Source organism: Mustela putorius, unplaced genomic scaffold, assembly GCF_011764305.1.
Source record: "Mustela putorius furo isolate JIRA1106 unplaced genomic scaffold, ASM1176430v1.1 tig00003871_pilon_pilon_pilon, whole genome shotgun sequence".
Lineage (NCBI taxonomy): Eukaryota > Metazoa > Chordata > Mammalia > Carnivora > Mustelidae > Mustela > Mustela putorius.
In genome coordinates this window covers 8,199,772-8,227,420 of record NW_025422023.1, presented here as the reverse complement: position 1 = coordinate 8,227,420, position 27,649 = coordinate 8,199,772, and the positions used below count along the sequence as shown (strand labels likewise).

At 35.2% G+C, this 27,649-nt stretch overlaps 1 protein-coding gene across 2 annotated transcripts in view; it reads left to right on the top strand.

Moving 5' to 3' along the window:
* Positions 1 to 27,649, top strand: part of EMCN (endomucin) — a 108,648-nt gene that overhangs the window by 13,330 nt on the left and 67,669 nt on the right. For both annotated transcript variants that reach the window (XM_004748172.3, XM_004748173.3), the window contains one exon: positions 23,260 to 23,379. In XM_004748172.3, the coding sequence (XP_004748229.1) occupies positions 23,260 to 23,379 (120 nt within the window). The remainder of the gene's footprint in view (positions 1 to 23,259; positions 23,380 to 27,649) is intronic.

Here is a 27,649-nt window from a genome sequence, read left to right as displayed (position 1 = left end):
ATAAATAAATCTAGTTTTACACAAATTCTCCCAGAGTCCTAAAATAGAAGTTTTACTCCCCCATTTATCTTATGAGGTAAGCTTATGGCTAAAATCAAAACCTGACAGGAGTATTTAAAGAGAGGAATACTGTTGACCAACTTCATTATGAAAAAAGATTTAAAATCCTGTAAAACATTAATGTGCCCATGTTGGGATTATATTAGCAATGTGAAGTTGGTTTAAATCCAGGAAATCAGTCAGGGCACCTGGCTGCCTCAGGCAGTGGAGCTTGTGGTTCTTGATCTCAGGACTGTGAGTTTGAGCTCCACATTAGGCATAGTGATTCCTGGAAACAAATGAACAGAACAAAACAAAACAAAAACCCATCCAATAACTATGAAATCAATCAACAAATTCGCTAGATAGACAGAATAAGGAGAACCACATATAATCATCCGAACAAATATCAAAAGACTCTTATAACAATTCAATATTATTCTTTGTAAAAAAACATTTAGGGAACAAGACTATAAGGGATTTTTTTAATCTGACAGAGTAGCTGCAAAAGCTACAGCAATCATCGTGCATAGTGGAGAATTATTAGCTTTTCCTCTGCAAATGACAAGATAATCTTGTCCAGTAATATTGCTTTTTTAAAAAGATTTATTTATTTAGAGAGCACAAGTGGTGGTGGGGGAGGGCAGAGGGAGATGGACAATCTCAAGCAGACTTTGTGCTAAGTGTGGAGCCCCATGTGGAGCTCGATCCCACGACCCTGAGATCATGACCTGAGGAGAAATCAAGAGTGGGAGGCTCAAAGGACTGAGCCACCCAGGGAACCCCAGGAATATTACTTTTATAAAACATTGTACCAAATATGCTACCTAGTTCTATAAAACAAAAAAATAAATAAATATTACAATAATTGGAAAAGAAAAAATAAAAGCTTAGATGGTATGATTGCATACGTAGAAAATCTACAAGAATTTACTGATACATTATTAGAATTAAATACCTAACTAAGGTTTCTTGATATAGAATTTATATAAATTGATCGTATTTCTATCATCAACAGCTATTTAAAAAAAAGTAAATTTAACAAAATACAATTTACAAAAACATCAAAAAAAGAACACCAAATATCTATAAATAATGCATGACTTTTTTAAGATAGACATGATTCTTAAAAGTAAAAAAATAAAATTTATTGAACAAAATTAAAGATTAAAGAAAGCTTTAAAAGTTAGAAAAATGAGCCATGTTCATTGATTGGGTAGCCCAGTGTTTAAATGATGTTAAGTTTCTCCAAACCGATCCAGAGAGTCAATATAATTACAATAAAGTCCCAATAAGTTTTATTGTGAATATAAATTTTATATGGAAATGCATAAAGTCAAGAAAATCTTAAAAGTAATTCTTAAGGAAAAGAAACAAAAAAGGAGAACTTGTTCTACCAGTTATCAAGTCCCATAATAAGGACATAGTAATTAAAACTGTGGAACTGGTGCACGGTAGAAGGATCAAGCAATGGTAGCCGCATTGATGCCACATAGATCAGTGGATAAAATTGAAAGCGCTTAAACAGACCTACAGATAGGTGGATCTTTGATATAGAACAAAGATGGTACAGCGGAGCAGTGGGAAAGGATTGGCCTTTTTCATAAATGTTGCTGGGACAATCAGGTAGGCTCTAGGGAAGAATTAAAATTGATTCCCATGTAACAACATACGCAAAAGCGAAATCCAGATGAATTACATGCTGATGTAAATGTAGAATTTAAGCTTTAAAACTTTAAGAAGAAAATATGAAAGAATATCTATGTAACTTTATTCTAGGAAAACACATACAAAAAAACACTAAATATAAATGAAGGACATATATTCTGTTGCATTAGAATTAATTATTATGTTTATCAAAAGAAATCACGCAAAAGTGAAAAGACAGCCACAAAATGGGAAAAGTTATTTGACATGGATAAAACTGACTAAAAAAAGATGCAACTAGAATATGTAGAAAAAACTACAAATCAGGAAGGAAAATTAAAAACAAAAACGAAAACATTCTTAAATAGGTACCTCATTTTTGTGGGAAAACAAAAACGGAACACAAGTATGCTTATAGTGGCATATTTTTTATGATAGATAAAAATTAGTGACAGCTAAAAGTCCTATAGATTACAAAAGTGATAAATAAATTATGGCTTATTCATTCAATAAACCATAGGCAGCAACAACAATGAATGTACTGGAGCTATAATCAATAAAATAAAAAACCCTTAAAATTGATGATATTGAACAAAACAAAAAATACTACAATATATTGTAATTTATGTAGTTAAGAACAGTCAAGTTTAAATTCTATCATATTCAGATGTGCAAATAGACAATAAACATATACAGAAAGGCTAGAAATAATTACCATAAATCAGATTAGTTACAAATTACCTCTAGAACAGTGGGAGAGAGATACAATTCATAGAATATTCTCTGGAAGTTTCTGCACTCCTGGGAATATTCTATTTCTTTTTTTTTAATTAATGCATAATGTATTATTTTTTTCAGGGGTACAGGTCTGTGAATCATCAGTCTTATACAATTCACAGCATTCTCCATAGCACATACCCTCCCCAATGTCCATCACCCAGCCACCCCATCCCTCCCATCCCACTACACTCCAGCTATTTCTTAATTTGGGTCATAATTAAACCAGGTTCTGACTAATATCTATTCACAATATGCATATTTATATTTTTTCACTTTTCCATTTATGTTACCCTTTTATAATCCTAACAAAAGTTAGGAGGAATGCATAAGATACAGAGCTTGAGCTTAAGAAACTTAAAAATGATGCTGGGATCTATAAAAAGGGAAATTAGCTGTCTTATTGGGTAGATGATAAGACTCCTTGAGGTTTCAAGAGTGATAAATATGTACCAAAAGCTGAAGATATTTAATCAGAAAACCTTAAGAAATACCAAGGGGGGGAAAAAAAAAAAGCTATGGAGAGAAATATCAGCAGCCTTCTGAAGCATTTGATGACAAGAGCAATCTCTTTTTACTAAATAAATCTCTACTGTCACTATTCATACAAAATTTGTGATTCCCCATTTACCCTCCCCCTGCCCCCACCACATCTGCAGTACAAACTCTTAAGAATAGGAAGACACTGCATGCTTTTATTTTTTTTTTTGAAACTGTATACTTTAAGCTTTTATTTAGATGTTATCATTTTCCCCCAATCTCATTCTGTTTTTCTCTTGAATTTTAGGTGGTCATTCACCCTTACTTATTTAGGGTCAGAAGCTTTTCATGTAGGATTTGACCCTGCTTGGGTTTTTCAACTTGTACTGAGCTAGCTTTCTGTCTTTCTATAATTATTTTAGCACTCAGAGGCATTCATCCTCTTTAATTTAATATGCATTCATTTATTTGTAAGTTTTGCTCCATCAGACTAAATGCTGACCTGAGAACTCATGTCTAGCAACGCACCTCAAGATCTCTGATCTTAGATAAGACCTCCTTGAGGCTGAAACCTATCTTGCAAAGTTCTAATCAAAGCTTGCTTGCTATGTTGCTTGTGTTCAATACAGGCTTTCATGTGTTGGAACAATGTTTAATCCTCCTAGGTCTTTAACTTCATTTAAATTCAACATTCTCCAATCTCCATCTAATTCAGGTAAGGAAGTACTGTTTAAAGATATTCATAGCCATTCTAAGAAATAATAAAATATTCATTGAAAGTATTTATGAGCAGGAGCATCTGGGTGGCTCAGTTGATAAAACAAGTATCTGCCTTTGGCTCTGGTGTGATCTCAGGATCCTGGGATGGAGCACCCAACTGGGCTCCCTGCTCAGCAGGGAGTTTGCTCCCTCTCCCTCTGCCCCTCCCCCAACTTGTGCGCGCTCTCTCTCTCTCTCTCTCCCTTACTCTGTCTCTCTCAAATAAAAAAATAAAGTACTTGTGAACAAAGTCAAGTGCTTAGATTTCTATTGAATCATTTTAATACAGAAGCACAACTGACCTTATGATTTAATAACAATAATGTCATATTTATGCATAAATTAGGAGTTTACAAAGTATTTTTATATATTTGATCTCTACAAAATCCTAAAAAGCAGGCAAACTGGTATATGTTAAATATTTTCAATTTATTAATAGAGTTTTACATATTTAAGAGAATTTAACCAAATATTTAAATAGGATTAAATGTTAAAAGGTCTCTAAAATGATTGCTAAAATTTCGTATTAATAAATTGAATAATAGCTGAATATATACTCCCAAAACTGAATTAACATCTATAAAACATTTTCTGCACACAAAATGTGTATTTGGGAACATTTAAAAAAAAAAGCTTACACTTAACAACTTGAAAATACACTTATAGAGTTAATATATTAAGTATTAGTATCATGAATATGAGATATACAAGTAAATTCTTTGGATTGGTAAGGGAAATAAATCATTCATTTTATGCCATCATTTAGTATAGACCTAGTACATAGTGGGCATTCTCAGTTATTGTCTGTTAAGTTAATGAAAAGCACTCATTAAGTATTTAATTGTGCAGTTTAAGAATATAAAATATAGAAATTCTGAGGAGATGATAGTCATCTTAGAAAGAACTAATAAGGCTTCATGCAGGTGGTACAACTTTAGCAGAATTTCAAAGAAAAGAATTATCCATATTCTCTAAAATTTTTATTGAATTTTCTAAAAAGGAACAAAAATACAGAGTAGGAAATAAAAATGCCATATTTAAAAGATGGCAAAGAAACCAGCTTATCTGTGGGGAAATAATGGGCAAGTTGAGTGGGTAGATTCAGTTTATATATAAAACTTAGAAGATTTTTTTCTAAAATACAGAAATTCATTTTTTAATATCTAATCATTTCTGTGCTTGTAATCCAACAAATTTCAAGTATTGTGGTAGCAAGTTTCAAAGATGGCCTCCAATGAGCCTTGCTTCTTGGTATTCAAGCATTTGGGTGGAACATTCTCACACTTAATTAGGGCTAACTTGCCTGACTCATAGAATTCCGTGAAAGGGATGTTGTGTGATTTCCAAGGCCTAAGCAGTAAAAGACATTATAGCTTCTACCTCAGTCTCTCAGATTGTTTCTCTGGGGGAAACCAGCCATCACACTGTGAGAAGAGTCAGGTGACGCGGTGGAGAGACCTATTGGAGTCAAACTGACAGCCAGCATCAAGTTGCCAGCAATGTGAATAAGCCACCTCACAAATGGATCTTGCAGACCCATCACACCCTGAGCTGATTGCTGCTCCAGCTGCAATCTCTGCAGACTGCTATCTTGTAAGAGACCCAAAGCCAGATTTGCTCAAACCTGCTCTCAAGTTACTTCCTAGCAAAAACTGTGAGATAATGAACAACCCTTGTCAGACAGGTGTGGTTTGTTACACAGCAATGTGTGGCTAATATAAGTGCCATCATTCAAACTTGTAATATGTTCTAGTGTTTGATATAACTTTGATTGACATTCAGATCAGAAAGAACTCCTGTATCAAGGGAATTTTTCTAGATTTCAAGTTAAATTATTTTCTCTCAAGCTATATCCACACAGTACATGTTTAATTATACTGACTGAACTTATTTAACTGATCCATTATTACCTGCTCCGTAAAGTGAAAAACATCTTTAGGATTATATGTCTTGCCTTATTACAGTCTTAAAGTTCAAAGCTTTAATTTACTGTTGAAGAAGTGGTGCAGATAGAACAAGAATAATGCTTTATCACCTTGTTTATAATACTGAAATAATTATAGTAGCAATAAATTTTATAAGCAACATAATTTTTTCTATAGTCCAACATAGATAATTTAGTATTTTGAAGATTTTATTTATTTATTTGAGAGAGAGAGAGAGAGAACACAGAGAGGGAGAGGGAGAAACAGGCTCCCTGCTGAGCAGAGTTGGACATGGGGCTCAATCCCCAGAACCCAAGTTCATGACCTGAGCCGAAGGCAGACATTTAACCTACTGAGCCACACAGGTGCCCCCTAACATAGACAATTTAAAAGTTATACACTGTAATTAATGGAAGTTATAATGTTATTTTCCTTGTAAATATATTTGACTAATGAAGTTGGCTTAGTTATCATTTGCATTTCTTATATGAGAAATTGCTTATATGAGAATTGCTGTGAATGAATTGTATTTGTATTTTACATCTCTGAATATTGGTAAAATAATTGGTAATTTTTTTCATCTAGTTAAACTTCAGAAATTTTAAGGTGAAATTCTTTTCACTGTCATACACATATTGGAAAATTAGGTTAGAGAAACAAGTGATATTACAGAAACAAATTTGGAAAGGATTAAATATAATTTCAGACTTTCTTTCTCAGATTAAACAGTAAATCATTCCAACTCCTTTTTCTTCTCCTACTGGAATCCAATTTCCATCTTTACTCACGTTAGTTCACTCCTCTTTGACGATTTTGCTCCTACTTGTTCAAAACACAGAGATCAAATTGAATTAATGTTGTAATAAGAATCTAACCACTATTGAGCAAAATAGCAGTTGTTACTTCTTAGTTATATAACCTGATCTATCACTACAGCTCCATTTGCAAGTATGAATTTAAGATAAAATATTATATTAATTCATTCTTTTTTACTTGGAGTTTCCTTTCACTTTACATCTTTTCTTTATACTATTCTATTAAATTTGTCTACCCTTTGCTTTTGCTGTTTTGTTGCTCACTTTATATTTATTGCAACTCAACTTTATCTTATAAATAAACAATGATTTATCTAATTATTTTCATATTTATTCATTTCCTTATTATTTAATCCAAAATACTAAAAATCCAGTTCAACATACTATCCTTTAAAATCTTGATTTGGATTATTTTTTAAAATGCAAAGGTCAGACTCATTTGAAATGTTGTGCTAGTTTTGTTCATAAATTGATTTTATAGTTTGCTGCCTTCTAGTTTGTCTAGTTTGTTGATGAAATGGCATAGGAGACAAAAATCAGAAGCTTTTCAGGCCTAACTTGATTGTACTAGGCTTCTATGTAGGTCTATGGTATATTTAAGACATTACATCATTATTAATCACCAGCTCAGCCTTTACTTTATACCTATATTTTCAGTCCCTAAAACATTGCTGGCTTTAAGCTTCTTTGACTTTGGTTCTTAAAAGCAGATGGGAACAAGTATGCTAGTTTGAGGAGAAAAGAGAAGGACAGAAAATAATTAGGGCTGACTTTCTGCTATATGGAAAAGCTATAATTTGTTGCATTTCAAGGTACTTTATGACTAATTAGGTGGCCTTAAGAAACTTTCACCTAAAACAATATTTCCAGGGCATATAATGAATATAGCTGGCATGCCTGAGATAATTTGGGGGATAAATGTCAGAGAATTAAATAATTTGGACTCAAATGTCTATTGTACTTTTGGTTATCTCAGTGTATGTTTTGTGTTCTTAAATTTTTGTTATGGCCTAACACTAATTTCACTTTTCAACACAGACTATGCAGGATCAAGAATGGGACCACCATAGTTAATGGTATCTTTATGGAATATGACTGTTTTTATGGTTTTTATTTTTCTGGTTAATGACCAGAGATCTTACTCTTCTTTTGTGGTACCCTTATAATATTTCTTTTTAAAAGCTGGATTAAATTTTTAAAAAGTGATTTTACTTTTAAGGAAAAGAGTAAGGTAGAATAAAGTAATAAAGTAGAGTGAAGCATGTGAAGAAACTCACAAAGGTGGTACAGGAGTGGATGAAATTTTGGGCACATTTTCCTGGAGATTAAACGTCAGGAAAGAGCTTGAGCCAACTTTGGCATTTTCTTTACTATGTCTTTTGTCCTTGCTAGTAGGTTGTTAAAATGAACAAGAGTTCTGAGGACACTATGATAGTTGGTTAGTGACTCTTCTGAACTTAGCAAAAACATTTTACCTCAACCTTTGTCACCAGAAGAATATGAAGAATGTGTTTTCAAATATCATAGAAGTCTCTCTGGAGGTAAGAAAAAATGCCAAGAACATAGAGAAAATGCCCCACAAATGATTCCCAGATTTTGAAGTGACCCTATATCAGGAAAAATACCATAAATCCAAATTTAGCCACTATTCAACACTACTGAGTTTACATAAGAGTAGAGATATATTTACAACTAGTAATAAAGTATAAGAAATAATGATTTACTATTAAATGGAGAAAATTTATTTCAATATGAAGTTTCAACAATGAGTCATATGTTCACTATAAAATCAACCCAAGTTTTTTTGCTTTCTAGTTTTAGGAAGTAGTACTTCTATTTAAAATGACAGTAGTACCTCTATTTAAAATGATAGAATAATTACAATATTTTGAAAATTCTGACTATTCAGGAAAAATTTACTCACATTTGTCATTTAATTAACATTTAATAAGGGCTTGTTGTTAAATACTATACTAGTAGTTGAAGATACACAGATAAGTGTTAATGCTATTTACTAGAATTGCTTGAAAATTTATCATTCTGGTATGTTTTACATAATGATTCTAAACTAATAACCATGTTTATACAGAGTACTGTATTTCTTAGGAATTCTCAATAAAGGAAACCAATTATATATTGATAATAATGGTTTTCCCTATTAATAGTTCTGTCACTTTGTCAGGAAGTGGTTTTCCCTTATTAATAGTTCTGTCACTTTGTCAGGAAAATAAATTTGTTTCGGCATGAATCTGTCATCAAAACCAGGAAAAAAATAAAGCAGTTTACAGGTAAATGTCATCTGTGATCTAATGCTAACCTTCACACTTAGGAAATATTTTTTTTGCTCAACGTTGCTAATATCTCACATTTAAGTAATTATTGATGCTGTATTGAAATCTTTTTTCTGTAGAGTCTATTTGTTCTGATAATCTCTCCTTCCACCTGTGTGAAGCAAACAATTTAGGACCTACTCTGGAAGGATTTTCTATAGAACAAATTTATGATTATCCTCTTCTCAATAAAAGCATTGTCATAATCATGAATTAGCAAATATGATTCTCATTCTAGCATTTAATAAAACAAGGAAATTATTTTCTGTAACTCAGGTGTCACCTGGATGTCACCACACTCAGATTCAACTTTAATGTAAAGCCTTTAAAGTAAAACTATGTTCAGATTCAACTTATTTTCTCCTCTGGGTACAAGCCCAATGCCCTGCATTTCTGCAAATCCTTCATGGCAGGGGAAGGAGTAGGTTCTCATGCTCCCACCTTTCTTTCTACCTCCTGCACCCCTCAAATCAGGTACGACATTTGGCTTCATGTGAGCTTTTCTTTAACTCCACTTCAGCAAAATCCAAAGGACAGCTCCCCTTTCTTTCGTGCATGGCCCGAAAGATCGACTTAACTGAAGTCTTGATGGGTAATTTGCAGACTTTGTGCCTAGTAGCTGGTATTACTGGAAGGCCAGGTTTTACATAAGAGCTATGCAAAGTTAAGAGAGTATTAGGTATCCTTGGTCTGAAAAGTCCTTTGGACACTTTACCTTCTTCCTTGGCCTTTTCTCTCTCCTCTTCCCCCATGTCTTTCTCTTACTGTTGGGGTAAAACACTGAGTTCATTTGGCAGAGCAATTCAGTTCTCTCCAAACCTTTCTATCACATCTATCATAGTTCTGAACATCCTTTTGAATTTCCAAAATTGCCTCTTCCAAGGGTATGCCTGACAATTTGTAATTAGCTAAAAGCAACTTTTCTATCTTAGTTTCTGTCTTTACATTTTAGGAAGGCTCTTGGAGTAGCTCATTATTCTAGGTGAAATTGGACAATATCATGCAATGGGGCACTACTTTTAAATAATGAAGTAAATTTGAGTAATTGAGAAGTAAAAATATTATAATTTACTTCTTGTTCTCCTTTACTTTATATATGGATTTTTTTTTTCTCCTGCTGTCACAGAGCAGACATTTCCCAACCAGGATTTGAAAGCATATTCTGGAAATGTGTCTGTTGCCTACTATTAAATACAAAAATCTGTTGCAATGTTCAGTGTAGGCTCCTTCTTTTTCCAAAGGCTGCATCTGTCCCACAACACACAGAGTTATTTTTAAATGTATTCGATTTAATTAACCCACCATAAGTGACTCCTTTGTTGACATCCTAATGGAATGTTCAAAATATTAATTTGGAAAATATACATAAAAGCTAGACCCTGAAATCGGAAAGCAGATACTTTGACTACTTTCTTGTTCTTATATAAATACATGATGGACTCCTACTGGGCATATGGTTCAGAACAGTTTTTCCATCGCCATTGTGGAGGAACTGTGGGGAGACAGATGCAGAGGAAGAAAAGATACGCTTTTGTTCTAGCACTCAGAATTGGTATATGCTAGAATCAAAAGGGCTCTAAGTCCCCTACTCTGTTGGTCTTTGCTTATTTGTTTCTAATTAATAAGTATGAGTCATTCGTATGTGAAAAGTGTCCCTGACTTTGTATTGCAGTGGATAAGACAAGATTTCAAATTCTGGCTGTTTTGTGATGCCTTTAATGCCTTCAGCCAAATTTTAAAAATTTTACTGTTATTGAGATACTTAGATCCACAAAGAAGTGGTCCTTAAACTTTTTGAAAAGAAACACCTTATTTACAAGGGAAAGTTGCAAACTCCCCTCCCAGTAGGTTAATATTTGCACCCACTATCTGAGGAAGCAGAATGGTGCTAAATACTAAGCAACTACTTAAAATTTGTATTTTATTAATAACAATATAAATTATATGTGTGATTCATCTTTTTTAATACACAGACAATAATAAGTGTGAATACAGATTTTTAAAGTTTTTATTTTATCTTAATTCCAGTGTAGTCAACATGCAGTCATATAAGTTTGGGGTATACAATATAGTATTGTACAATACAATGTAGTATTGATGTACTTGCGTACGTCAGCTGGTACTTGTGTGAGACTTAGTGATCCCTGCCAGAAACTCTGCAGATCCCAATAACACCATGCCCACAGCATGGTAACAACCTTGTGCCCAAGGACTACAGCATGAAAACCTCTTTCTTCTATACATGAAACCAACTTTCCAATTTTCTTTTTTCTATCCTGCAAGCTTTCTGTTTTGCTACTTATAATCAGGTTCTCATTAGAAAATGAGAATAATGAAAAAATAATTTATAAAGTCTGGCAAAGTGGTTGTCAAAGGTAGGACATAATTGGGAAAATGTGGTTATGATTTAGGGAAGAGCTTCAGCTTTTTCAGACTTTTCTAGCAGACTTTTCCTGACTATGTGGGACATGGCCCTGTAAGCAGTTAATCAAGTATTTAGGGGCAGTGGAAGTCAGAAACATAATTTATCTGACCTAATGGTAGAACTCTAAAAGGAGCTTCAGTTCACTGAGTTTTTTATCAGAATAAATTCAAGTGTAACCTAGCTATTAACTGTACCCCTCACCTTTCGAGGCATATCAGTGGTTTGATCTGTACAAAAACCATATAGAGTAGGCTTCCAAAATTTTGAAAACTGAGACTAAAGAGATGAAGCTATTTGCAGAAAGTCACATCACTGGTCAGTGGAGGGGCCTGGACTGGACAACATGGCCCCAGAACCCTGCTGTTATGACTCCCAACACTACACAGCCCCTTGTTTAATAACCTCGCTAAGAGATTATTTTCCTTTATTTAGTGTCTTTTCTTACATTCATATGGGGATACTGGATATATATATATTAAAAAATAACTTCATGTGAATAAAATTAAGAGGGTAAAATCGTTTTTTTTTTTTTTTAAAGATTTTATTTATTTATTTGACAGAGAGAGATCACAAGTAGGCAGAGAAGCAGGTAGAGAGGCAGGCAGAGAGAGAGAGGAGGAAGCAGGCTCCCTGCTGAGCAGAGAGCCCGATGCGGGACTCAATCCATAAAATCGTTTTTTGATGTGACTAAGGTAATGAGTGATTTTTGCTAAGTGAGACCAAACAATAATATATTTACAATAATACGGTGACTTTACCCCTAAACAAGAAAATAAACATTTATTTATATAACGTCACCCTAAATCCAGGACAAGTAACAAATAACGTGAAAAAGAGACTAAAAAAGTCACAGCTTCAGAAGCTGTTCAAAAATTTTCTGTGTGATTTGCTATTACAATAAAAGTTGACTTTCTTCCTTTTTAATTTTTTATTAAAATTGTTTCACCCTAATGCTGTAGTCATGGACAAGACCAAGCTTTGAGCTAAGAGATTTTGTTTTGATTTGATTTATTTAATAATCACTTATGGATCAACCAAAAACAGATGAAATACTACTGATTTTTTTTTACTTTTAGTATTTTACATATGTTCATTAGTTACAATTATTTTGATAACAATTATCAACAATATTAGAGAAAAATTAGGTACTCTAAAGTCATTAAAGTAGTGGCATAACAGTACCACGACTGCAAACGTAAGCTTACAGTTCTGGGATTCTAGCCAGTATTGAGGGAAAGAACATGATAATTAGATGAGATAATTAGGATTAGAACATCTGAGTTTAGGGAAGGCTCTAACACCTTCTAACTCTGCATCTTAATAATTCTCAGTCACTTACCAGGACCTCAGTTTCTTCATCTATAAAGTGTAGTTAACACTTGTGTCTGTTTAACTGTTTCACAAAATTGTTGTTAAAATCAGCTGATGTAATCGAAAGTAACTGTTACATGAGTTTGTGTCCTTGGGATATCTATCATTGAAAGGGTTTTTGGTTTTGGTTTTTTGGGGGGGTATTTTTGTTTGTGTGTTTGTTTGTTTTTTGGTCCTAGGGCACCTGGGTGGTTTAGTTGGTTGGCTAAGTGTCTGCCTTCAGCTCAGGTTAATGATCCCAGGGTCCTGGGATGGAGTCTCCCATCCGGCTCCCTGCTCAGCGGGCAGCCAGCTTCTCCTTCTGCCCCTCCTCCCTGGCTCATGCTTGCACTTGCTCTCCCTCTCTCCTTCTCTCTCTCTGAAATAAATAAATAAAATCTTCAAAAAGCATATTTTTAAAGTTGTTTTATACCTTCAAGCAACTCTCTTCAGGGCAAGAAAAAATTGACTTCTCATAAAAGAAAAATAACTCTTTTATTATTTTATTTTACCCCTTTATAACTAAAAGTATAGTTTCTCAGCTGATAATAAACTAAACAACATTTTAAATCAGTCAGAGTTTTTCTTTACATTTAGAGAAGACAAAAATTAAAGTAGATGAAGTTACTAATAAGATACCTAAAATTTAGCTAAATACCATTTTCTGGCTTCAAATGTAATGCTGCAGACAAAAATTTTTGGAAATACAGTTGTCACTAATCAAATATAAACATGAGCATGTGTGCTCACACACACACACACACACACACACACACACACATTGGTGAGAGGGAATTGACTACCTTATTTGCTATGGGCTCTATTTATTCATGTAGAAATTAATTCACCTATACAAAGTATTTCTTCTTACACTTGCTCTTCTATTTGAAAAAAAAAAAAAAAATCCGGGGATGCCTGGGTGGCTCAGTTGGTTAAGCAGCTGCCTCCAGCTCGGGTCATGATCCCAGCGTCCTGGGATCAAGTCCCACATCAGGCTCCTTGCTCGGCGGGGAGCCTGCTTCTCCCTCTGCCTCTACCTGCCATTCTGTCTGCCTGTGCTCACTCTCTCTCCCTCTCTCTCTCTGATAAATAAAAAAAAATCTTTAAAAAAAAAAGAGAAAAGAAAAGAAAATTCTGAAACAAAATATTCCCAACGCCTATTTCAAAGTTTGTCTTTCACATTTCCCTCTAGTCCCACCCTACAGGGGACTACATTTACTCCAGGTAACATTATCAGACTGCAAATGAATGTAGTCACTGTTGCCTCTTGAAATACAGAATTCCCTTTTGGGCTCAGATTTCTCCCTGGTAGCAAGTTGATGACTCCATAAAGCCATTGTGTATGACTGCTAAAGTACAAGTTTCCATAGGTATATAGAAATGCAACTTGCACTAAATGATTTGCCATAATGGATAATTTACATAGCAACTTCATCTTAGAGGAAATACAATTTTATTGTTGAAGTGAAGTTGTTCAACAGATACTTTTTATAGAGAGGAAACAGAGACGCAGAGAGGTAGAGTGATTCACACCACATTACACGGTCAGTTAATGTCAGAATTGCCAGGTTTGGGTCTTGCTTCCATCTCCTGGTCATGTCATTTCATGGGTATAAGTTAAAATTCTAAATGAACATGATCTACTGGTCAACAGTGTCTAGTGAGACCTTCCCTTCTGAGAAAAAAACCGTCAGGAGAGCTTATACTTAAGACCCAAGATCTCAAGTGACTACATTCTACATTCAGAAGAAAGTTGGAGGTGCCATTAGAGAGAGAACAGAGAATGTTCTCCTTTATTATCATTGCCCTTCTCTGGAGCCCAGCAAAGGGACAGGACAGTGCTGTTCCTCCTGGGACTGAAGCCCCCCCCCCCCAATTTCATCCTCTTGCTGAAGTCATGAGATGGGCCCAGGAGACTTGCTTGTGAAGTCTGCTGGTGCCTATAAGAATGCGTGAAGCCTAAGCATCTTGTTTTCTTGGAAGAAGTTTTTTTTTTTTTAGCTTCGAAACCACAATTCCTCTCTGGCCCGAGTTTACAGCCCAGAGAGGGATGGTGTGACGACTGTCTAAAAGTCTGAGAGTATGGCTAGGTTGTTCCTTTTCCCTCCTATTCCCACCCCTATAAATATTAAATACAACCTTTTTCTTTTTATGCCTCAAGAAGTTGAAACTCTTAAAACCCAAAGTTCGCTTATAATGGAGTCCACAATCAAAAATATCTCATTATTATGGATGATTTTTTTTTTAAAAATCACAGTTATTTTTGTGAAGGCAAATAACTGTACTGCCCTGTCGTTTCCAGCCTGACATCTGGGTGAGTAAAGGAAATTCGCCTTGTACACTTCCATCCATTCGTGAGCCAAAATATCTTGAGTTCTCAGGTCCATTTTGTAGATATTGTTGTTTTCTGTTTAAGAAACTCACCAATGTGATGCTGCCTTCCTGTTGTCCCCAGAGGGGCCAGGTGGCTGAGACACCTGTCCACCCGCTTGGAGCCTGCCAGGCTTGGCTCTCCCTCCCCACCTCACAGATGGCTGGCAACCTGAGGAGATTCCTCTTTCGGGTACAGCATTCTCCCTCTTATCTGAATATTTTCCTCACTGTGAGAGATGAGATTTTCTTCTTCCTTATCTCCCTAATTCATTCCACCTAGGAAATGTAAGCATTTTCAACACTTGGGTGTTCACCACAGTTTTTTGTGAGTCTTAATTGAAAATATACTTCCAGGGGTGCCTGGGTGGCTCAGTGGGTTAAAACCTCTGCCTTTGGCTCAGATCATGATGCTGGGGTCCTGGGATCGAGCCCCAAATCTGGCTCTCTGCTCGGCGGGGAGCCTGCTTCCTCCTCTCTCTCTCTGCCTGCCTCTCTGCCTGCTTGTGATCTCAGTCTGTCAAATAAATAAATAAAATCTTTTTAAAAAAAAGAAAAGAAAATGTACTTTCAATTTAAATTTCTTTCAAGATCTGCCTCTATCTCTAGCATCTCCATTGGGAGATGGAAAAGAGCAGTGAGTTGGGGGAAATCAGAAGGGGAGAAAAACCATTAGAGAATGTGGACTCTGAGAAACAAACTGAGGATTTAAGGGGGTGGCATGGGCAGGTGAGCCTGGTGGTGGGTATTATGGAGGGCACGTTTTCATTGAAAATGGGATTTTCCAATTTTCCTCTCCCAAAAGAATGTCCCTTTTCAAGGCCTCATGTTGTATGGCCTCTGTTTTACTTAGCACTGTTGACTTTCTTCTTTTTGAATATCTTTTCTTTCTTTTCTTCCATGAAAATTTTTTTTTCCTTGATGTGTCTAATTATCTGATTACTCTTGAAATCTCTTCCCCCAAGAAAGTAACTCTGATTATTCCTGACTCATCACCTTACTTTGACTTCACTTAACATCATACAGAACCAGCTATGCCTAGTATTAATGAGCACCAATTTATATGCTCCATTAGCATAATCTTATGGTTGTTTCACATATGCATAGCTTGAGTATCAACATAAACTTTAAGTTCCTCTGGGGAAAATATGGTTTTCTATTTTTGCTTAGCTTCTAATGAAATAAGTGCTTGGGGTGCTTGGGTGGTTCAGTCAGTGAAGCATCTGGTTTCAGCTCAGGTCAGGATCCCACGGTGCTGGGATCAAGCCCCTTGTCAGATTCCCTTCTCAGTAGGGAGCCATCTTCTCCCTCTTTGTCAGACAGCCACTCCTCCTGCTTGTGCTCTCTCACTGGCTCTCTCTTTAATAAATAAATGAATAAAATATTAAAAAGAAAAGAAGCTTAATAAATGTTTATTGAGGTAAACAGTGCATTGGTTAGTGAGCCACTTATGCATTTTAACATAAAATGTTATGAAATTCCAGGACAGTGCAAAGAAGAAATCATCAAAGACACATCATCACATAATAATTGTTATTTTATTTTAATTGATAAAAAATTAACTGTTAATTTGGTTGGCAATAAACCAAAGTGAATTTTGCTCTGATAGAAAAGAAGGCTCGCTGATGAGATACTGATAATCAAAAGGAGTTGGAGTTAGTGTCTTGTCTTTCGTGAAGGTGCTGTTTTGATGGGAATATAGCAAGTAGTACTGTATTATATTTATTTATGTGTTTCTCTCTTTCATTATATTCATATATAAATATATTTTATTTTTATATTATTATAAAACTTGAGACCCAAAAAGAACTGTAAAAAAATCCCACTGTAACAGAATCCCAACATTTTATAGCTTAGAGAATGTATGAGTTTAAGTTAGTTTCAAAAGATCATAATACAAATTACTAAAAAAGGTGCTAAAATTCCTAAATGAATACTCTGTATTATGTAATATAGAAAAATCTTTTTTTTCCCCCCAATTCTATTTGGGCACGTGGAATACACTTCTGACAGAAACAATGCTTAAGTTTCCCTTTGAACTATAGGAATAAATATTTACTTTGTGAGTTTTACACCGTACACAAAGATAAACCTGAAATGGATAAAAGACCTTAATATGAGGCAAGAATCTATCAAAATCCTAGAGGAGAACATAGGCAGTAACCTCTTTGACATTGGCCACGCAACTTTTTTCAAGATATGTCTCCAAAGGCAAAGGAAACAAAATTGAAAATGAATCAAGATCAAAAGCATCTGCACAGCAAAGGCAACAGTCAACAAAACAAAGAGGCAATACACGGAATGGGAGAAGATATTTTCAAATGACAGTACAGACAAAAGGCTGATATCAGAGGTCTATAAAGAACTCCTCAAACTCAGCACACACAAAACAGATAATCACATCAAAAAAAAAAAATGTGCAGAAGACATGAACAGACACTTCTCCAAAGAAGACATACAAATGGCTAACAGACACATGAAAAAATGTTCATCATCACTAGCCATCAGGGAGATTCAAATCAAAACCGCATGGAGATACCACCCTACACCAGTTAGAATGGCCAAAATTAACAAGACAGTAAACAACAAGTGTTGGAGAGGATGTGGAGAAAGGGGAACCCTCTTACACTGTTGGTGGGAATGCAAGTTGGTGTAGCCATTTTGGAAAACAGTGTGGAGATTCCTCAAGAAATTAAAAATAGATCTACCTTATGACCCTGCAATTGCACTACTGGGTATTTACTCCAAAGATACAGATGTAGTGAAAAGAAGGGCCATCTGTACCCCAATGTTCATAGCAGCAATGGCCACAGTCACCAAACTGTGGAAAGAACCAAGATGTCCTTCAATAGATGAATGGATAAAGAAGATATGGTCCGTATATTCAATGGAGTGTTATGCCTCCATCAGAAAGGATGAATACCCAACATTTATATCAACACAGATGGGACTGGAAGAGATTATGGTGAGTGAAATAAGTCAAACAGAGAGAGTCAAGTACCATATGGTTTCACTTACTTTTGGAACATAAGGAATAACATGGAAGACATTGAGAGATGGAGAAGAGAAGTGACTTGGGGGAAATCGGAGGGGTAGTCAAACCATGAGAGACTGTGGACTCTGAGAAACAAACTGAGGGTTTTGGGATAGGTGGAGGGGTGATCCTGGTGGTGAGTATTATGGAGGGCACATATTGCATGGAGCACTGGTGTGGTGCATAAAAAATGAATTTTGGAACACTGAAAAAAATAAAATTAAAAAAAAACAAGATATTTAAATGCAAAATTATTTACTTTGTCTTTAATTCCACAGATTAGTTAATCTAGGTTATGAAATTATTACCTACTAATGGTACTTTAAGGTTTATAAGACCATTCAGTAATTAACATTTTCTATATACTCTATATAGTTCTAAAGAAATCACTCCTTTATTTCCTTAAAGAGCTTACAATTTCTTCTAAGATTTTGTTTATGTTTAAAACTCACAAAGTAAATATTTATTCCTATAGTTCAAAGGGAACTATAAGCATTGTTTCTGTCAGAAGTGTATTCCACATGCCCAAATAGAATTGGGGGGAAAAAAAAGATTTTTCTATATTACATAATACAGAGTATTCATTTAGGAATTTTAGCACCTTTTTTAGTAATTTGTATTATGATCTTTTGAAACTAACTTAAACTCATACATTCTCTAAGCTATAAAATGTTGGGATTCTGTTACAGGGGAATTTTTTTACAGTTCTTTTTAGGTCTCAAGTTTTATAATTCTAAGTTACTGTCATTCAGTATTCGTGTTGATCTAGAGAAACCAAGAACTATTCTCTCTAGTAGTGGTTTTCCAGGGGACTTTAAATGTAGACTTAGTAGGGGAAAAGATAATTGGAGAGCTAGCTTCTCATTATGAGGATGGATGAAACTCTAACTTCTAGAGACCATTTGGGAGTTACTTAGAAATGTAATTACGAAGCATCTCAAGAAGATTGGAGTAGATGACCTAATCATTTGAAAAGAGGAAAAAATATGATAGTTGGTTTTTCAGCCATATGCTGAATTTTCAAATTTCTCATGATTTCTGTAATTAAAATTTTTTTTTAAAAAATCCCAATCTTGCTTCATCCTTTCGAGCATAAAAAACTAAGTGTCATAGTATCTCTTGTGCTCTCTCAGCTGGTGTCTGAGTATAGGGTGGAATCAGGACAAAATGCCATCTGTTTCTCTTACAACATGATAAGAGCAGCACTATCTGGCTGGGCATAAACAAAGATGTGAAACACAGGTCTCCTTGTTAAATTTATCTCTAATTACCTTGGAGATAAAGGAAAGTGAAATGCTACCTCATTATGTCTTGTAATGAGAAAATATTTCAAAATAAGCCATTTTCCTCAATAGTTTATTAAGAGATCAAATCAAACCTGAAAGAAATTTAGAGAAAATGCTGTAAAAACATAACCGATGATTACGTGCATCACAGTGGATAAAACCTTCAACAGCAGTAGTTAGAATAATCCTTTCCCACTGTAGAGTAAGAGAATGTTTCTATTTCTCAAATTTCCCAACTGAGTAAATCTCTTATTTTCATTTTTCATAGATAGCTGTAATAGATTGGAAATTGCCTTCAGAGATTTAAGTCTAAACATTTTACAGATGTTTATGGATGGACACATTTTATATGTGTATATATGTAAATGTATATGACAAAATGATAGTATGTTTCAAGAAAAAAAAAAACAGTGAGGTATTTTGTCTGTTTCCTCATCCTAGGTACATGAGGGCAAAACATCAGTGTATCTAGTCACTTCTACCCCTTTAATATCATACCCCGTCAAAGGCAGAGAACAGGCAGAGCAGCAGGATGTGGCTTTACATGGAACCAACTTCCCATAGCAAAATCTGTGGTGGTTAAGAGTATCTTCTCTGGATTCCAAGGGGCCTGGATTAAAATTTCAGCTGTGTTACTTCCCACTGCATAATGCGGGCAAGTTGCTTTTTTCTTTTTAGAGCCCCATTGTCTTCATCTGTACAATGATGAATGATATGAGTATGGGCATCATGGTTTCTTCTTAGAATTAAAGGAGCTAATTCACAGAAAATGTTTTCATGGACCTGGCACACACTGACACTCAGTATTTTCAGGGGTGGTTTGTCAGTCCTTGCCGAAGGAGGGCATTCTCTCTGATGGACAATCTGAAGAACTATTAATGGAGATATTAATGAGCACTACTAGATTAAGATTTTACTCAGGGAAATCAGTGACCAAATTTAGCAGTCTGGTGAGGACAAGCCTTGCAGTACATCTCAATCTTACCTCACCAACCATTAAAAATGTGCCTGCTTCACCTGGGTGGCTCAGTTGATTAACCATCTGCCTTTGGCTCATGTCATGATCTCAGGGTCCTAAGACTGAGCCCTGCACTGCTCTCCCTGCTCCCTGGGGAATCTGTTTCTCTCTTTTCCTCTGTTCCTCCCCATTCCCGCTGAGCAGGAGCCTGATGCAGGGCTCAGTCCCAGAAGCCTGGGATCATGACCTGATACTAAGGCAGATGCTTAACAACTGAAACACCCGGGCACCCCTAAAATTTTTTTTTTAATTAAAAATGTGCCTACTTGTATTTGGCCACAAATCAGTTTATAGATGTGAACTCACTGATCTCATGTGATGACTTCAAGAGGTCAGAGACATCAGGAAACATAAAAATGGGGATTAGCTGCTCAGTTCAGCTGGTGTCTTCTCATTCTCCGCTGCACCTGCTTCCCCATCATTTTTCCTACATTAGAATTTCTATTTGGTCACTCTCCAGAGCTCTCCAGTGGAGAGCCCCAAGTCCCTGGTTTGGTGTTCAAGGTCCTTTATGATCTAGCCTCCAGTATTGTGGCAGACAAGGCCTTCTATGTACTTTCATAGTTTAGAGCAATCCAGCCAAACACAACTGTTCTCAATTCTCTCAATTACCTCTCACTTCTCCTCCAGACCTTTGACTATGCCTCTTCCTCTAGGCAAGTGGACATGCTACTTACTCTTCAAATTCTAGCTCCTAAGTCCACTCTTCAGAAAGGAGTCCTTGTTCATGCCAGCAGGGTAGTCATCCTTTATCTTGAAAACTCTTGCCCAATTTTTTTTATCCAGTAAAATTTTTAGCCAGAATCACAATAGGAAACATATTTTGCGTGGACACGTGTTTTACTCAAGTACACATATACACATCCACGTGCATGTGAACTTCATGAAACAATACTTACCCTCATTATTTGCAGTATCCCTCTAATGTTTCTTTTCTCTTTCATTTGGCCAAAGTTCTGACTGCAGTCTACTAACTAGATCTTAATTACTCTTTACTTGTACCATAAACTGCAGTTTGAAAAACAGTGATCCACCTGCCCCACACAGAATAACTTTGTTATTTATTGTGTATAGGCATTGTGTTCCTTACCAGACTGAGAGATACTCACAGGTGACACCATGTAGTATGATATAGTCTTTCACTAGATCTAATCATGCCTTTCACATTAGTTGCCCAGTAAGTGTTTGTGGAAGAGAAAAGGAAAAAAGGAAGGGCGGAAGAGACGAAGGGAAGAAAGAAATAAGAAAAAAAGGCTTTGAAGATATTGATTATACCCAGAAATTGAGGTTGTTACTTTATAACAAGTCAGCAGATAGGGATCATTTCAGTTATTTATAGGTGATTTTTCCAAAGTGGTGTGTGCTTCTTGGAATAACTTTCTTCAACTTCAGTTTAAACTGAAAAATCAGTGTTACATCACAAACTCTGCGATGAAAAGAAGAATAGCGGGAAAAAAATAACTAATACAGAAAAGATAACATCATGCATGCTTGCTGTGCTCCTTCTCCCTGCTGGGGGAGTCAGGGAGTAGTGGTGAGAACACGGGTGTGAAGTGTATCCAGAGGTGGAAAAAGCTTTCGACTTGATTTGTGTAAAGCCTGTGAAAAGGCACTCTGTGATTCCTGGATGTGCTGAACACATCCATATGTGTTGAATACATCAACCCATTTCCCTATATTGCCTATAAACAAAGTCAGTGCTAAGTGCTAGCACGTCCAAGCACCACAAGTCTATAAAATGAAACAGGACGTGTGCTCTGTCTCCTCACATTTGAAATATTGCTTTTCCCCGATGTGCAAGAATATTTTTTCCATATTCAAACAGGAAAATTTTGGATAAAATTTTAAATTTGAAAAGTTATACTAATGACATGTATTTACTCTAACGACATATCCAGTTTGACTGGGATCAAGACACAAGTCTTTGTCGCTCAAAGTCCATCCTCTTAACTAATGTGCTATACTATATATATTCTCTATGGACGAAGTAACAACATGAACACAATGTCTTCCATGGGCATGAATAGATTGTCCAAGTCCTTCGTACACGTTTGTTTGTTATTTTCTGATCTTCGATACAACAGTGAGTATATAGAGACAGGACCAACAAACACAGAATTAAAAGGATTCTATAAAAGCTAATAAATTCAGTAATATTATATAAAACAAATATTTCCATAAATCATTGAGAATTATGTTCTATATACTTCACTTTGAAAAAACAAGAATATTTTAAGATGAGTTTTAAGAGTTATTATTACTTTCTATTGTCAAAGAAGTATTATCAAAAATAAACATATAACAGCAAAACAAAGTTTTGTTTTGCCACCTTCATTTTGGTGCCTTTGATTGTTAAAATTTAGAGAACTAAATTATTTGAAAATGCATATTTATGGTGGTTCCATTGCCAAAAATTTAGGCATGTTGCTATGTTGAATTTCTTTAAAATTAATTGAATTTCTTTAAAAAATTTAAAAACAAGACTTTTTGTCTTCCTTTGGCATATATGTAGAAAGAGAAAAGAGGGAGAAATCCTTTTTTTTAATATCAGAAAGAGATGTACTAATACTGAAATTTTACTGCTTAATAATTTTAATGTGCTATAAAAATATTTAGTAAAACATCCACAGTCCAGAGAACGTCCATTTAATTATTTCATCTGACAATGTTTGTTAGGTTGGCTTAAAAATATTGTTAAATTTCAAATTTGTACTTGTATTTCTCACTAGTTTTGTCAGCTATAATTTTGTTTCAGAGCTATGGACTGTTCCTGACGGCTATCTTGAAAATTCATGCTGTTGGTGAGAAGCAGATAGAGTTCGTGAATAAATAGCGAAATGAAGGCTCAATTCATTACAATTAGAAAATTAATTTCAAATCCATGCCTTACTTACTGTCTTAGCAGGAGTACACTACAGTTGGCTTTGCTTAAATGTACTAGTCTGTATTTGACAAAATAAATGTAAACTTTAAAGCAGCTACTTTAACAGTTTCCCTTTTGCAGATGTTGGAAGTATAGTCCCTCAAGGATTACCATCAGCAACGACTCCTTCGGCAACTGCATCTGTACCAACAACCACCACAATGAACACTGTTATGGGATCAACGAGTGAAATGTCTATAGGTAGGATTAACTCTTAGTGAAATTTACTCTAACCTTAGCAGATAAAATTAGTAGCATCTATATAATCTAATCACTGAAAAATAATTTGAGATCTTACATCTATTGTTATGAAGGTCTGTTCTATTTCACTATTTTGAAACTTATGTGTTATTTTGGTTTGAATACAGAACCCTGAGATCACAGTAGGCTTCTTTGATGATATCCCTCTGGATCATCTCCTGTTTGAGAATAATCCTATTGTTAATGTTACATACACAAAGTTAATTTTTAGAGAATTAAAAAAAATCCCTATTTCCTTAGTTATAAAAATATGTTCTAAATATTCCAATTGTCCACTTAAATATCACCATTAACAGGGTAAAACCATATTAATAACACAAGGATCTTGTTATATTGGGCTAATAACAGAACTAATTTGTAAGGTTCCGTAGCAATGTCATCATTATTGTTACTGAACTGAGTTGCAACCTCATCATGTTTTATGGTTCTAGGTATTTTAACCATTCATGAAAAGTAAAATGAGCCATTGGGGTCATTTAATTAAAAACCCAAGAGGTTATCAATCCAATGCATACCGCCTTGTCCATCCTGCAACACACATAAAATGAGGCATATCATTCAGGTTCTGTAATCAATGGAGAGAGAAATATAGAATCGCTTATTTATCGCTTATGGGCAGGAACTCTGGTTAGGATGCTGACATCACAAGAAGACCTGAAAATCATATACCCTAACGAGGAGATAGCTGGAATTCCTCTGCTCTCTTCCTCACCTCTCCACTTCCTCCCCATTTAATTTTCATTCTAAGACCAAGTTCAAATAAAATGTTGAGGACCAATGAGGGCTGGTTCATGAGACTTAACTGGGGTGGTGATCCTCTAAGAAAAAGGGTCTGATGCATATAGTCTGTTATTTCTGAAATGTGCAATTCTAAGATGAAACCAAACCAGTTCTCCTAGAATTCCTGTACCAAACTGGAGAAAGCTTTACACAAAAAGGGCCACACAGGGGATTTTGTTCCCAGAATGTGGTAGGACCAATATCACCAACCAAGGAAAATTTCAAATGATACAGTCAAAAAACAGTGAAGGACCATGGAGCCTCCAGCGAATTCCTGCACTGTATATTTTCTTTTCTTTATTATATTGTATTGTATTGTATGAGATAGAAGTTTACTGAATGCACTGTAAGGGAGCAAGCAGGCAGGATAGCAAAGGGAGATTGTCTGCCCTTTATTTTTAAAAATTGTTTCAACCCTATGTTTTCCAGGTTTAAGCAGAGAGGCACGCTCATACTTTCACCAAGTATAAGCATTTGCTGCTCTCCTCTCTCTGTCTCTCTCTTTCTTTCACTCTCTCTGTGAGTTGCCAGTGGTGTTCTTGACATAAAATTGCATTAATTTGGTAAAAGCATGTTACTTTTGTAATAAAAAAATCACCCCAAAAGGACCAATAAAGAGAAGGTAGGTACTGATATTGCATACTGACTCAAAGGGTTGAAGTTATGCAATTTATACATTAATCCTTGGAACTTATGCTTTCTCAGTGAGATGATTACTAGCCCTGACCATAGTGACCTGTGGTGACTAACAATGTCAAATTAACACAGACCCTAACTGTTATGTTATGTGACCATGGAAGGGAAAGACGGGAGCTTCAGAGAAGGAATTCAGGCAGAATTGTCATTTCTGATACTGGGAATTCATCTTACCTGCCCAGCTCGGAAGGGAAACTCTCTACCTACTCATATAAACTGAAGAGATAACCCTAACAACTTTACACTGGTGCCTCCTAAAGTGGGTCACTGAAGCCCCTTATCTGAAACAAGTCGCTTCGGAAAACACTTGAAATCAGAGAACACACACACACACACACACACACACACATAGCTTCTTCTAAATTTCTTTTCTGGGCACTTCACTGTCTTATATAAACCAGTTAACAAAAACTAATCTCCAGTCTGTGTTCTTTAAAAGTTCTCCCAGATGAGTTTTAAATTACTCACATTCAATTATACAAATTGTAATAGGCCAGTGAAGCTTTACTTTTTATTACAAAAATGTCCAGATGTACCCACAATAGAGCACTATAATTAATCCCCATATGTCCATCTCCCAAAATTAATAATTATCAAAATTTTACCATATTTGCTTTATTTTTCGTTTTCTTTCTCCTCCCTCCTTCCCTTGTTCCTTTCCTTCCTTCCTTTTCCTTTTTCTGTTTCTCCATTTTTATTTGGTTGTCAAGTGATTTTTTAAAAAATATTTATTTATTTATTTATTTGAGAGAAAGAGAGGGCAGCAGGAGAGGCAGAAGGAGAGGGAGAGAAACTCCAGCAGACTCCCTACTGAACTCTATGCAGGGCTGGACCTCATGACCTTGAAATCATGACCTGAGCCAAAATCAAGAGTTGGAGGCTTAACTGACTGAACGACACTGGTGTCCCAGACATCATGGTCATTAGACAAAATAAAAGTATTTGCAAAAAAAACAAAAACCAAAACAAAAACAAAACAACAACCACAACAAAAAACATGGAAAACTTCTTTATTTTTCTTTTGTCTTTCCAACCAGATGTTCTTATTTTGAAGTCAAAAGATACTTGATTTAATAGTGCTTATGTCTATCTAAAGCACGTAAATTTCCTTTTTCTCGACAATGGCAGAAATTTCATCATCAGAAAAGTGGAAAATGTGCTACTGAGATGAGAACTCTTTTTGTAGCAATGTATCAACAGTGGCAGAAGTGACTGACAGCTTTGCTTGGAGTAGGTTTCACATTCAGAGGTTTACCCAATAAGAGAGAAGGGACCTGATCTCTTCCTAGCTATGTACCAAGTTCTCTGCCCATTTTGTTCAAAGGCCAAGTGGCCAGAGTTAATATCAACACTTGGCAGACACTGAATGTCCATCATCATGAGATTAATTTTTTAATAAATTTTTTATTTTTAAAGATTTTATTTATTTGACACACAGAGAGAGAGAGAGAGAGAGGAAAAAAAAAACACAAGAAGACAGAACAGGAGGCAGAAGGAGAGGGAGAAGCAGACACCCCAATGAGTAGAGAGCCCAATGAAGGACTCTGGGATCATGACCTGAGCCGAAGGCAGATGCCTAACCAATGGACCCACTCGGGTGCCCCATGAGATAAACTTCTCAGAGAGAAAAATAACCTGAAATATCATTCTTAAAACATAATTATTATTCAGCTTGATTTTTAAACTTTTTAATAATCAAACTCTTTTGGATTAGCTGGATTAATTTGTCAGCCCTGATATTTCACATTTCTGATATTAAATAGATATTCAGTGTCTGCTGAGGTCAATAGAGGAGCCCATTGTTTTTGGCCATCTCTTCCATATAGGATGCCAGTCACGGTGATGTTTACAATGGACTTCGTTTCTGGAAACTAAGATAAAACTGCAAAGAAGGGACTTCTAAAAGGCAGTCTTATAAATTTTCTCTTATTAGTGAGAAAATAGGTTTGGGTACCACATTTTCTCCATATCTTTCTTCTTTTTTTCACTGTCTTTATATACCTTAGTAAGTTTGAATTGAAAATGACTTACTGGGGCGCCTGGGTGGCTCAGTGGGTTAAAGCCTCTGCCTTCGGCTCAGGTCATGGTCCCAGGGTCCTGGGATCGAGCCCCACGTCCAGTCTGGCCCTCTGCTCGGTGGGGAGCCTGCTTCCTCCTCTATCTCTCTGCCTGCCTCTCTGCCTGCTTGTGATCTCTGTCTGTCAAGTAAATAAATAAAATCTTAAAAAAAAAAAAAAGAAAGAAAAAAAGAAAATGACTTCCCTGGGGTATCTTTGTACAATATTTTTTGGGTTTTCATTTTCATGGAGTTTTGAAATTATAAAGTTGGCTTTTTGCTTTTAGTTTATACTCATAAGATATAAAATGTTTATAAATTAGGCAATTTCTTGAAACCCTGATGTCCTAAATGGAACTAAACCAAGGTCCAAAAGATTATTTTGGAAAATATTATGGATGATAGTTTACTAAAAATTTAATAGAGTACAATTATGATATTTTAAAGACTTAATCTTCTATAAATATCTTAATCTTTTATAAATATCCATAAACATCTATAGTCTTTTATAAACAAGATTATATAATATCCCTAAATACATATGGCTATAGTATTATCTTATTGTTCATATTAAATTCAATCTATTTCTTTTATTAACTAGAATAAGTTCTTAGTCATTGCACATAAAATTAACAGAAATCACAATCCTCATTAATTAGTATTAGTACATTTTACTTT